General features: G+C 32.5%; 1 protein-coding gene across 1 annotated transcript in view; it reads right to left on the bottom strand.

The window, feature by feature from the left end:
- LOC114339306 (translocation protein SEC62) overlaps positions 1–14,000 on the bottom strand; it is a 92,172-nt gene that overhangs the window by 49,747 nt on the left and 28,425 nt on the right. The window contains exon 2 of the mRNA XM_028289944.2: positions 1,448–1,580. Within this exon, the coding sequence (XP_028145745.1) occupies positions 1,448–1,580 (133 nt within the window). The remainder of the gene's footprint in view (positions 1–1,447; positions 1,581–14,000) is intronic.

The raw sequence follows: 14,000 nt of genomic DNA, 5'->3' as shown, positions 1-14,000 counted from the left end.
GGCTCGTTCTTCTTTTAGTTGGTACGTGTGATGGTATATATTTTTTTCCTTGAACTCCTTAACCAATTTTCGGTATATTTCTGGTGTTTCACAATTTATTTTGACAACGTTGTTTATTAAACTTTTTGTCTGGTATTCTTCTTTTTTGGCTATTTCCTCTAATTGCTTTGTCATCTCTTTGAAATCCTGTACCCCGTGTACAAATATTGGTGGAGGTTTTGGTATTTTGTTGGTTTCGACGTTTCCAATATTTTCTTCTGTTTCTTTCGACAGCGGTTGGAATCGGTTACCTGTTTCAATTTCGCTTGGATTTGGTTTGTTGTTATGTATTTTCTTTCTTTTATTGCTTCCCATGACTTGCCAAGCGTTTTTACTGTTTGTCTGATTTTCTTCTTCATCTTCGCTGGTTGATGTCATATAGTGAGTTTCTCTGTCTTCGATATTTGCACTATTTTTACTTGATGTCGGCATTTGCTGCTGAACTGGTTGAGAGCTGAACTGGTTGGTATTTACTGTCTGTATAGGAGTTGTATGATACTGTTGTTGCATAGTTGGCATATTCATGTTCATTGCATTTTCTGGTTGCTTCATCATTGTTGGCTGCCACTGTAGTTGGTTATTGGTTGCTTGTGGTATTTGTAAATTTATTGGATCACTCTGTATGTTTTGTTGTTGATAAACTGGTTGTCCATTTCTGAACCCAATAAGATTCCCCGAAGGGAACATATTGTTTTGTTTTTCTCACTTATTGCTAATGGGTTTTTTTTTTTATTGTTGTTGATAAGATAATTAGAATTCTTAATCACCGGTTTTTCGGAGCGCTTTAACGATGTTTACACCTCGATGGCCCAGCGACGACTCAAATGAAATTTGCGATGCAATGACATAAATATGAGAACTGGCTCCATTATTATGGATTCAAGTTTATTTTTCGGGTCTAACTACAATGATATTATGCAAAAAATTATGTTGTATCGCAGACTTAAAATTGCGTTTATCTCGAAAACAGTTGTTGAGTTTAGCGAAATGAATGTAGTATACCTTTTTTAGGTAAAAATATTAAGAGAATAAAAATTTTGATCCAAAAAGTATGTAGAGTGGGGGATAAAAAAAATTGAACATATTAAATGAGCACTGAAAGACGTATGTGGCGCCCTATGGGTAATACATCATTTTTGGTAGCGAATTTAGATTTCTCATCCCAAAAAACGCCCGCTTACCAAATTTCGTGTTGTTAACCCATGCCTGTCAGGAAATATTCTAGAATAAATAAAATAAAAGTTTAACTTTGACACGTATTTCGGTTATTATCAACTTTCGTACTAACGTAAGTTAGCTTAAATCGACCCATTTTAAGCTCAGGAATCTAAGGTTAAGCTATGGCCCATTCTTTACCAAACACCCTGTATTTATTGTTATTTGAAAAATAAATATAAACTAATCTTACCTGTAAAATATTCCACATTGTGGTTAGCAAATTTAGTTTTCTTAATCTGAACATTACTTCTCATCCATTTGGCGACGGTAATCTCTTCTTTTGTCGGTTTGTCATCGATTTCTTCTCCTGGGTGAACGTACTCCTGTACAAAAAATATAAATTATAAATATGATGATTGCGGTCTATTAGCAGAAAATACAGTACGTTAATTTTAGGACAGGTTAGGTGAGGTTAGTTAAGAAATTGTCATATGACCAAATACATACAAGAAGTCTTTCATGATCGTAGGTCCGAACAAGCTCCATACTACATATACAATGACTAGAGACCCGAATATAAGCAAAATGCATTTTTATTTGCATATCTGGAATATTTTGTATAAATTTCATATTTTTACAAGAACTTGTATATATCTGCATATTTTTATAAAAACATGTATACAGTCGTAAAAATGAAAGAATACCCATGAACGATCACATCAATCACTTATCTTGTATTTGCTATCTTTTTCTATAAATAACAAATGTTTGTTATAGAAAAAGACAGCAAATACAAAATAAGTGATTGATGTGATCGTTCATGGGTATTCTTTCATTTTTCCGACTGTAATACCAATATTACTATATAATATATGTGTCGACGTTTTCTCGAAATTGTTCATTCAAATTCCCCGAGTAATAAAATCTGTTCCTTTGAATCATATTATTGGGCGCACCTAAAAGGTTTTAGGTAAACTGGTAAACAATTAACAACCCTAATATACAAACAAAATGAAAGATACATAAACACTTCGGAAGGGTTTTTCCGAAACCCAAATGGGACCTAAGTGTCAGTGAAGCTTTTAGGAATAAGTAGCTGTATGAATCTCCAAAATTTACATTAGTTTCATTTCTGGTTTTCACGTCAAAAAGTGTAAGCTTGTGTATTAAGGCACATTTTAAAAGTGCATTTATAATGTAATTTTATTACGTAACCTGTGATTTCGTTACTTTGTTTATATCGCGATGTCCAAACTAAGTGTATGGATTCAGCCATATTCTGAATTATAAGGAGGAAACTTCCTCCTGATGGAGGAAAAGTATTTTGCCGAGCTTGTTCTAAAATTGTAAGTATATAACTATTTTTATTTTAAGTCAAGTGCAAGCCATTAACAACGCATGTTTCGGTAAAAAAACGTGTGAATAAGCTTCGGCTTTTTGTTTCAGATTTCTTCTGATATAAAAGTTTAATCGATCAGCATGCAAAGACACTTTCCCACCTTAAAGTACTAGTACATCTTAGAAGACCAAAAATAAGCATTTTTTTAGGATTTTTTTTTCTCAGAACCTTTATTAAATATGAACATAAAACTTTTTACATATTAATATCTAACTCTTAGAGAATACAAAAAACATATCTTTTTCCATTTATGCACGTACACTAATATTGTACAGGGCGCCAAAGTCAATGCCTCGAAAAAAAGCAGTTTCGATGGCGGACAGTTAATCTCAGGATTGGGATCTCTGAAACAAAAAAATCGTACGGCATTTAAGAAAGGAAGGTTTCTTACGTGACAATTTACCACCGTTAGTGAAAAATTCCGCAAAAAAAAAGATTTTACGGAAATTTGTAAAATTTTTGTGAAAAAATCGCTCGTTTTTCTTCAGTTTTTCATGTTTAAAAAATATTTATTTCTTTAGTTTTTGATCAAATTATGGTAAATTGTCACGTAAGAAACCTTCCTTTTTCAAATTCAGTACGATTTTTTTGTTTCAGATATCCCAATCTTGAGATTAACTGTCCGCCATCATTTTTCGAGGCCTCAACTTTTGTGCCCTCTACAATATTAGTGTACGTGCATAAATGAAAAAAGATATATTTTTTGTATTTTATAAGAGTTAGATATTAATATGTAAAAAGTTTTATGTTCATTTTTAATAAACGTTCTGAGAAAAAAAATTCTTGAAAAAAATGATTATTTTTGTTCTTCTAAAGTGTACTAGTACCTTAAGCGCAAAAATAGACGGACCACACTGCAGCGCTACGCTATGGATCCACAGCGTAGCGCTGCAGAGTGGTCCGTCTGGTTTTGCCCTAAAAGGTGTATGACACTATGCAAGTTCTTGTATCGAAAATTGTATGAAATTCGGCACGTGATTGGTCGAAATTTTGTTTGTCACCCTGTGTCACGTTCACGTTACAATGGTATGGTAGCACTGCGTCTACAGCTGATTTTAATAAGATTTATATATAAACTTTTAAAATTTGACACAACTGGGCCCTGATTCTAAATCAAATTTCGACCAAAAACAAGTCGCTTTCAATATGGCGACTGTCGAAATTATTTGACACGGAGATGAATGAATGGGCAAAAGCGAGGTTAGGTTTAGTTTAGATGTGTTTTGTTTATTTCTTGCAAGGAAAACTAAATCAAAAGGTATTATAATATAGCTGGGTTTAATTGAAATTTGCTTGTTTTGAGGAATTAGATAGAATAGTATTAAATTAGAAATATAATAATTGAGAATGTCCACAACATGAATCATCAACTCAATGAAAGATGTGAGGTAATAATCTGGGAAAATTAGTAAAAAACAAGGAAAATTAATTACCAGCTATTTTATTGCTGGACATGCTGAAATCAAATCTTAAGATTTCCTATATTAGTAATATAGCTGTGCAAAGTCCACAGAAAGTGTGCTATTTTGTTTATAAACAAATTAGCACTCCGAAATCTTTTTTTTTTATTATTGCTCTATAACTCCGAAAATTTTAACTTTAAACCAAAACACTCACATAAAAATTGACAGTAATTTAATTCTGCACATTGATAATTTATTCCAATTTCCTTCGACGGAAATTTTCTTCGGAAAATTCGGGTTTTCCAAACAAAATCTTTAATTTTCAACTAAAATTTGAGGGAAGTAATTATTTATCAATAATTAAATAATTTGGTGACAGTGACATAAATCTTTTTTGTTATGAGTGTCTTGAAGATATGAAAATTTGTATGTACAAAGAGGACCGGAATTAAAAGGTATCTAATGGTTCAAAGATTAAAATCCTGTTGTTTATAACTCTGTCGCAAATGCCGGTCAAATTTGACCGGTTATACCTGGAATCACTCCTCGCAATTCAATTTGTTTTTCTTCGAAAAGGACACAGAAGCCGTGCTCTTTTCAACAGCGTTAACTTAATTTAATTTAATCTAATATTTTCTGAGGGGTTCTATTTGTTTATAAGCCAAAAAATTGTTTCTTTATAACATTCCTGAGACCGCTCAAATGGTCCAATTTCAATCCTGTAAGGTACGTTGAATAGGTATAGTGCTTTTTTATATGAAAATCATAGTTATTCTGGTGTATCATAATCTTTCTGGTTATTATTTCGACCGAAATTTTTTAATTAACATTTTAATTATTGCTAAACTATTGGTTAGATTGTCGCCGGTCTCCTGATATACAGAGAGGGGCTAAATTATGGAATAAATTCATTTTCTCTAAAATGGACGATTTTAGAGAAAAATCCCGAAACAGGTCGATTTTTATTTTTAAATTAAATTTCTTGGCATATATTTCAAACTAGTGACGTCATCCATCCGAGCGTGATGACGTAATTATTTTTTTAAATAGGAATATGGGTTCGTGTTGTAGCTCATTTACAAAGGCGTTCAATTCTCTATTCAGTATTATAAACATTAATATAAATATTTATACAGGGAGGCCAAAAAAAATTTTGAATTAAATTAATTGACGCAAGAAGAAGAATGCATGTAATTTATTTAACTCAAAATACATTCTATTGCTGTCAGAAAATAGAAAAAAATGTTTATTTTGCAAATAAACATTGCTTTTAGCTTAAATTAAAAGTTCAAACTGCCAATAGGTAGGAGGGAGGCTGTTTGTGATTTAATTTAAGCGAAAAGAAATGTTTATTTGTGAAATAAACCTTTTTTTCTATTTTCTGACAGCAGTACAATGTATTTTGAGTTAAATAAATTACATACATTCTTCTTTTTGCGCCAATTAATTTAATTCAAAATTTTTTTTTGGCAACCCTGTATAAATACCTAATGATATTAATGTTTATATTACTGAATAGAGAATTAAACGCCCTTTCAAATGACCTACCACACGACCCCTATTCCCATTAACAAAATTATCGATTACGTCATCACGCTCAGATGGATGACGTCACTAGTATGAAATATATGCCAAAAAATTGTAATTTAAAAATAAAAATCGACCTCTTTCGGGATTTTGCTCCAAAATCGTCCGTTTTAAAGAAATGAATTTATTCCATAATTTAGCCCCTCTGTATAATCTACTATAATAAATCTTTCATGTCTTCAATTATTTAATTATTGATAAATAATTAGGTACTTCCCTAAAATTTTAATTGAAAATGGCAGATTTTTTGGGAAAACTCGGATTTTCTGAGTAAAATTTTTGTTGAAGGAAATCGGAAAAAAAATAACTTTGTGCAGAACTAAATTACGGTGAATTTTTATTTGAGTGTTTTTGGCTCAAAGGAAAAGTTATAGGAGTTACAGACCACTAATTGAAAAAAAAAAAGAAGATTTAGGAGTGCTAATTTGTTTATAAATAAAATAACACACTTTCTTCGGACTTGTCATACCCCATATTACTAATATATGCAATCTTAAGATTCGATTTTAGCAATAAAATAGCTGGTAAATAATTTTTCCCAAAAATGGTATTTTTTCGATAATTTTCCCAGACTATCAACAAAATCCAAGAAACAGAAGCGCCAACCCAAATTCTGAGCAGTCTCAACATGATAAGGTTAATATCCCCAGTTGCTGTCATGGCGGTGTCGAAATGAAATTGCGACTGTCGAAATGAATTAGAATCAGGCCCCAGATGTATCAGCTAATACGAGAGATATGGATAGAAGAAGAAATCCCACAACAATGGAAGAAAAGTATAATCTGCCCTATTCATAAAAAAAGGAGACAAACTGTTGTGTCAGAATTATAGAGGCATCTCTTTACTTTGTTCGGGATACAAAATATTCACAAACATCCTTAATCGAAGACTTCAACCTCTCACGGAAAAAATCATCGGGCAGGGTTTAGGCAAAATAGATCTACCATTGACCAACTATTTACAGTTAAACAAATACTAGCCAAAGCATGGGAATATGACATAAACGTTTACAATCTCTTTGTAGACTTTAAACAAGCCTATGATTCAATAGATAGAACAATTCTACCTAATATATTGGAAGAATTTGGCATACCATCAAAATTAATACGACTAGTGCAAATGACAATGACAGAAACAGAAGCACAAGTATGTATTCAAGGACAGATCACTGATGCGTTTACGATAACGCAAGGACTGAAACAAGGCGACGGACTGGCTCCAACGCTTTTTAATCTTGTTCTTGAATATGTAATTAGACGGTTGACGGTAAGCGGAAATAACATACTTACAAACAAATCTACGCAATTAGCAGCATACGCGGATGATATAAACATAATGAGCAGAACAATGAATGCAGCGGAAGAAACTTACGTGCAGTTGAAACAGAGTGCAGAAGCAGTAGGGCTAGCAATAAACACAAATAAAACAAAACTACTCATACAAACCAGATCAAATAGACCGGCGCAACAACACTTTATTGACGATATAGAACATGTGAATAGATTCACGTACCTAGGAATGGATCTGGTTGCAAGCAGTGAAGAAGAACCGGAAATAAATAGAAGGCTTGTGCTGGCAAATAAAGCCTATTTCGCGATGGGCCACATATTCAAATCGCGAGACGTACACCGGAAAACAAAACTCCGGGTATATAAAACAATAATCAGACCCATAGTAAGTTATGGCTGCGAAACATGGGTGGTGACACAAAAATCTGCCAATGCATTAGATGTGTTTGAAAGAAAAGTATTACGTAGGATACTGGGCCCAATAAGGGAAAATAACAACTGGCGAATTAGGTATAATAGAGAAATATACGAGCAATATAGCGAACCAACTCTAGCACAACACACTAAACTGCAGAGATTACGGTGGGCAGGGCACGTGGTCCGCATGCATGAGAATAGAATCCCCAGAAAATTGCTGAATGCAAGAATGCAGGGAAGAAGACCGGTTGGAAGACCTAAAAAGAGATGGGAAGACGAGGTCGATGAGGATGCCAGGAACTTCCTGGGAACGCGTTCATGGATTGGAGAAGCTTATTGAAGGAGGCCAAGGCTCGATTTGGGCTATAGTGCCATTGGAATTTTTACGTTGACTGTTGATTATTTGTGTTTTTTATTTTGTTTTGATATTTGTGCTAAAATATTTCCATTAGAATTATCTTCAGTTTGATCCAAATTAGGAACTATTGTATTTTCCTCTATTAAAAAATTATGCAACATGAAACCTAAAGTTTAAACTTTACTAGGAGCTAAATATATGGTTATTAGTAGAACAGTAGTCCATACCAAACGGTATATGAAGTATCAATAAAAGATTTATAAATAATACCTACAAAAACACAAATAAATTCATCAAGACATAAATCATATGATGTCATTTTCAGCCGCCATTATGACATTTAAATGTTTGATGTTTTACCAGCAGGTTTTACGTTTTTGCTCTTTGCGCAGAAATTGGCGCAGTTCTTGTACAAGAATCTGTGCCTGACACAAATTCTTGTATCGTTTCTTGTATCTGTGTATGACACTATGCATTTTTTTGACATATCAGAAACGATATTAGAAATGATACAAGAAAATGCATAGTGTAATACAGCCCTAAAAGGTTAAAAAAACTCTTAAAGGTCCCAATTCAAAAGGGCGATTGACCAATTCAAAAAGAAGAGACTCATCCTAAATTAGTGTGCACTGCATATCTACTGCACTGCAAATGCTCTAAATCGGACAGGTTTCTAGTCAGTAGAATGCCCACACAAACCTGCATAACAATACGATTAATTGACTAAACACATCTTTTCATCTGGGTTTAGTGAAAATGTCTCGTGACATCCCAGAGAACGGCAGTTCTCCCAGTGGCGCACAACCCCCCTACACGCGACACTATATTTACACGAAATTTTCGATTTTCTAAATCTGACTGAATTGAAAGTTGGGCTAACTCCCATCTTAAAGTTCAGGAAACTCACCCATCTATATGTCAACCATCCATTTTAGTCCAAGGGTGTGGACTTTACGACCCTTCCTATTTAGGGTCTGTTTTTCGTTCTCGTCCCCAAAACTTCCAAAAATTTCGAAAATTTAAGTCCGACCTTTGCGGCTTCTGATAGTACTGATCATTACCTTTCCAACGCGTGTCTAATTTTGAAAATCGGTTATACCATTCAAAAGTTATCGAGCTCAGAAATATGACTCATTTCTATTTAAAAAAGGGAAAATGTTTGTGGATATGTATGTATGTATATATGTATGTGCGTGGAAAAGTTAAACCAATCTGAATTTTTTTTTGTGCTTGGACATGGGGTAAGGTCGATTCAGAACCGGTGTAGTTTGTGACTTTTGACCACCCATAAGCCAGCTATAGTACTTAATAGGTACAAAACGGAAAAATTTTTTGGGGGCATATATCTTCGGTTCAAGAAGAGACAGGAGAACCGCAAATACACCAAATCAATAGTGTTGAGTTAAGCTTTCAAATGCTGTCTAAGCCTAAGCCATGAGGTTCAGACATACACATTGCTCAGTATAGCCGAAAAACTGAAAAACTAAACTTTTTGTTTTAAAAATTTTGGTTTTTCGACAATTACTCAAAATTTCAACCTAGGAATTACGGCAATAACTAAGCGTTTGTAGAAGGACTCTAGACGAATCTAACGGTGTATACCTCATATCCGCGAAAATTCGAATGTTTAAATTAGAGGCTTCATAAGTATGATCAAATCTATTTCCTATGGGAACAAACGGTTTGTCAAGCTCAATAATTCCTGTAATACCTTCAGTTATCACACCTGACCTTAGATGAATCAGATAGTACTTGTCAATACGTTTCAAACTCATGTTTAGTGATCAAACTCGGTTAAGCCGTTTAGAAATTATTAAGCTACAAAAGTATAATCCAGTTAACCATTATTCACGAAATGGTTTATGTAGTTGTAGTGGTTACGACGCTAAAGATCTGGCAACGGGCAATCCGAGTTCATTTTTACCGGCCATCCCAACATTTTTTTAAATCTATTTCGAATAAAAAAAATCTTGTGTACATTCGATGGACACTAGATCATTTAGGAGATAATGCGACAAAGGCTACTATTTATAAAGCTTAACGTGTAATCGAGAAACATTGCATTCAACTTCATACATTTAATTTATAAATAACTTTGAAAAACTCCTGATACAAGAATAAAAAACCGCTAAACGCCGTAAAAATGAATGGCGCATACAATATTCCAGCTACAAAAGATCTGAAATGAATATTACGTGGCGCGAAAATGTATTTTCATTTTGATGCAAAATAAAATTCTAGTTTTATTTAAAAATATTTTTCCATAATATTTGCTCAATTTGAAGTAAAACGCGGCACAAAAGAGTAATACTGTTTGATACAGTTTGAATTTTGAAGCTCTTTTGTGGTGTGTTTACTTCAAATTTAGCAAATATTATGGAAAAATCTTTTTAAATAAAACTAGAATTTTATTTTGCATCAAAATGAAAATACATTTTTGTGCCACGTAATATTCATATCAGATCTTTTGTAGCTGGAATATTGTATGCGCCACTCATTTTTACGGCGTTTAGCGGTTTTTTATTCTTGTCTATTAGACATTAATCATTAAATTGGAAATATACAGCCTTGTTTAACACCACACCGTATCTCAATACAAACTATGGAGTACTGTTATTTAGGATAGCTCTCAGTTAATAAAGGTTTTATGTTTTTCATTTCATTTTGAAAAAACTGAGTTATAGGTACAGTAAAACCTCGATATAACGGACCTCTATTTAACGGACTTCGGGTATAACGGACAAAAAATCCGGTCAAATGTAAAAAAAATAAAAACAACCTGTTAATATTCTACATGCTAAAAGATATAATGCATCATCTGCCCGTTTCATACTGAATAAGGCATGGTCCACCTCAGATATTTTCAAAAATTGGTCTTTTAAAGAATTTGTACCTGCAATGAGAAAATTTCAAGAGAAGAAACTGGGAATATCGCCGGAAGAGGTGAAATGTTTATTGAATTTAGACAACGCACCTGCTCATCCCCCTGAAAATATTCTACGGTGAGAAGATGGTAACTTTAGTTAAATGTTTTTGCCAAAAATACAACATCGCTTATTCAACATACGGATCAGGGAATAATTTTGGTAACCGAAAGAATATATCGCAGACAGTCTTTAAATGTAGTAATGGTTGTAATGCATGATGAAGATAATGCAGAAGATGCAAGAAGGTAGTGTACCTTGCAAAACTTAGTGGTACAAATTAAAATCAACAATTTTAATTTGGCTGCAGCATGGAAAGAGGTGAAAGAGCAAACATTAAAAAAATGGTTGGAAGAATTTGTTTGATGGCCAAGATGCAGACATAGATTTAGAAGGGTTGATATAAAATGACAGATGAAGTTATGAACATAAGAAATAAGGATGGAAGTGAAGATGGCGAAAAAGACAAAACAACACTGCCAAAAATTAAGTTATCAGAGGTAAGGTCTAATCTCAACGATCTAATAATGATCAGATAAAGAAGTTCAACTGTATTATAAGCATTTTAGTAATTTTAGAGAGTTGATTATAAAAAATAGCAAACGTCAAAAGAACAACGAACTTTCGAAACAATTAAATAGAATTTAAATATTTTCAAAAAAAAATTTGATTTATTTTAAACGTAAGTATTTTTATATAACGGACTTTCGGCTTTAACGGACACCTCGTCCCCACAATTAGTCCGATATATAGAGGTTTTACTATAATTAAATGTATATTTTTTTCGGCGAGTAGGCGAGTACCCAAATCAAAGTATTTAAGCTTAAATAACGGGAAAATAACGCATTTTATAACATAAACTTACATTTCTCAAAGTACTTAGAAATAACTATCAAATGAGCCCCAGAACAAGTTGATAGCATTAAAATTTAGGCTCCAAAATTTTTTCAAAATTTATCTTTTAAAATTCTTCCAAAAAATGTTGTGGTTTTTTTAAATAACTCCGTTAATTTTTACTATATCAGGTTCACCTAAAAACCATTTGAAAGTTAATTCCAAAGACTATTAAGTCACCTTAAATTTAATCTTAAAAACCCTTTATCTTTTAAAGAATAAAAGGTTAAATTCCCCCAGTTACATGGTTCTCGCAGCAAAATTTAAGGTGTAAGCGTTTTTATCTCGGTTATTTTTTACCCTATAGAAATAGTAAAAAGGTAAAATATTTGATACAGAAAAAACTAAAATTTGGTTATATATCATTTTTTACGTTACATATTATAAAAAAAAATGAAAATTATGAAAATTTAAAAAATTCTGATTTTTTTTAAATTAAGTACAGTAGAACTCCAATTATCCGGATCGCCAATTATCCGGATCAGATTGAGAAAAAGAAAAAATCAAGTTTGTAAAAAAATAATTCAGTTTACTATGATTCAGTATTGTGTGTCAATATTACGTAATGTAAACTTTGTAATATTGTTGTGTATACTGTATTGTTTTTCATAATAAATACCGTATATGTTCTCCATTGTGTTTTGCTGTAATTACGTTTTTTTTCCCGGAAAAGGCCTTTTTAGAGAAAAATCTAATTATCCGGATTTTTCATTATCCGGATCGGGTCCGGTCCCAATTAATCCGGATAATTGGAGTTCTACTGTATATCTTTTTTTAAAAAATATGCATTCTAAACCGGTCAAAATTGTTGAAATCATTACTTATGCTAATATAAAGAAATTATTGTAAGGATTAAGATAAATTTTAATTTTTGGGGAAATGGCGTATGCTTAATTTTTCACTTTTTCCTAAAAAATTCGAAAGGGTCCTTTTATTTTCATCATAACTTGCTTAATTTTGATGATATTAACTTCTCCTGTAGCTCATTTGATAGGTATTCCGAAGTATTTTGGCAAGTGTTTTGCAGGTATATTTTATAAAGTGCATCGTTTTCCCGTTATTTAAGCTTGAATACTTAGATTTGAGTACTCGTCGAAAAAAATATACATTCAGTTACCCATAACTCACTTTGAATTAACATTAGTTTAGTTCTGTAAGTAAGAGTGTATTTAATTTGTTACTACACATCTTCAATTTTAGTAATAGTGAAAAACAGCTTTAAAACATGCATTTTTTTACGAAAAAATAAAATATTTGATCTTTAATAACTCAAAAAGTACTGATTTGTATAAATAACTTTATATAACAAATTTTACTTGGAATTTGTCCCTCTAGCGATTTATGGTATTATTTTTAATAAAATAATTTTCACCCACGAGAAGGGGTGGCATCCACCCCCAGGGTAAAAGCGCAAGTTGGTATCATGTCACCTTTATTCCTTGAGGTATCCTCTAACTACTCACCAATTTTCATAAAAATCGATGGAGGTTCAACGAAATCGGAAGTGAAAACCTTCAGTGACTGCACTATAACCGAATTGATAATAAGACATATTTAGTTATTTGTTACATCTAATAGACTTTTTATAATTATGTAGTTTAATTTTTTTAAACTTCAACATATTAGCAAACCTTGGATAATGATTTCTATAAATAGTATTCAAACATTTTCCTTGTAAGTTTTTCTAGGTCGTTTAATGATAATTTGTTAAACAATTTTTAAAAGTTGTCAACAAACCCCTACATACCTAGTTTTAGAGGTCTAGTAGTTAGGAAAGCGAAATTTGTACGGTTATTAAGTATGTATTCACATAATATGATAGCTTAGCTAGCAGGGTGTAGCTGACTCCTCGACCCCCTCGATTTTTTTGGAGAAATTAACATGTAAAATTTTCTAGCGGTTATATTAAATTGGTGCAGCATAAGTACGTTGTACTTCTGGTCATCTTCATTTTGAGAGATTAATATTGTGTCGTCTGCATAGCAGATTATTTTAAGTTGTTTTTCTCCCATTTGGTATCCTTTTTTAATTCTTAGTTTTTTATTATTTCATCCATGATCACGTTGAACAGTAGAGTACTCAGGGAGTCTCCCTGTCTTATCCCATTGTCAGCTTCAATTGGGTCAGTTAGTTCTTCATCTATTTTTACTTTTATTGTGTTTTTCTGGTAGATATTTTCAATCGTTTTAATTATTCCTAGAGGCACCTCTCTTGCGTACAATAAATGGATAAAGTCCTTTAATTTGACCCTGTCAAATGCCTTCTTAAAGTCCACGAAACAAATATGACGGTTTGTTGTATTCTAATGATTTCTCTTGAACTTGCCTCATTATAAATATAGCGTCAGTGCATGATCTTCCCGACCTAAAACCTTGTTGTTTAGAAAAGAAACAACACATACAGAAAATTTGTGGATACAAACTGATAGCCTCACTTAACCATGCTTGATACGGTATTGCTATATCTGTGACTTGGTACAAGAAGTAACTAAGTCAGTTTTTTTCACTTTTGACTTTAGTGTCTTTTAAAAAG

The sequence above is a fragment of the Diabrotica virgifera genome, chromosome 5 (assembly GCF_917563875.1).
Source record: "Diabrotica virgifera virgifera chromosome 5, PGI_DIABVI_V3a".
NCBI classification, from domain to species: Eukaryota; Metazoa; Arthropoda; class Insecta; order Coleoptera; family Chrysomelidae; genus Diabrotica; species Diabrotica virgifera.
This window is presented reverse-complemented; position numbering and strand designations above follow the sequence as displayed.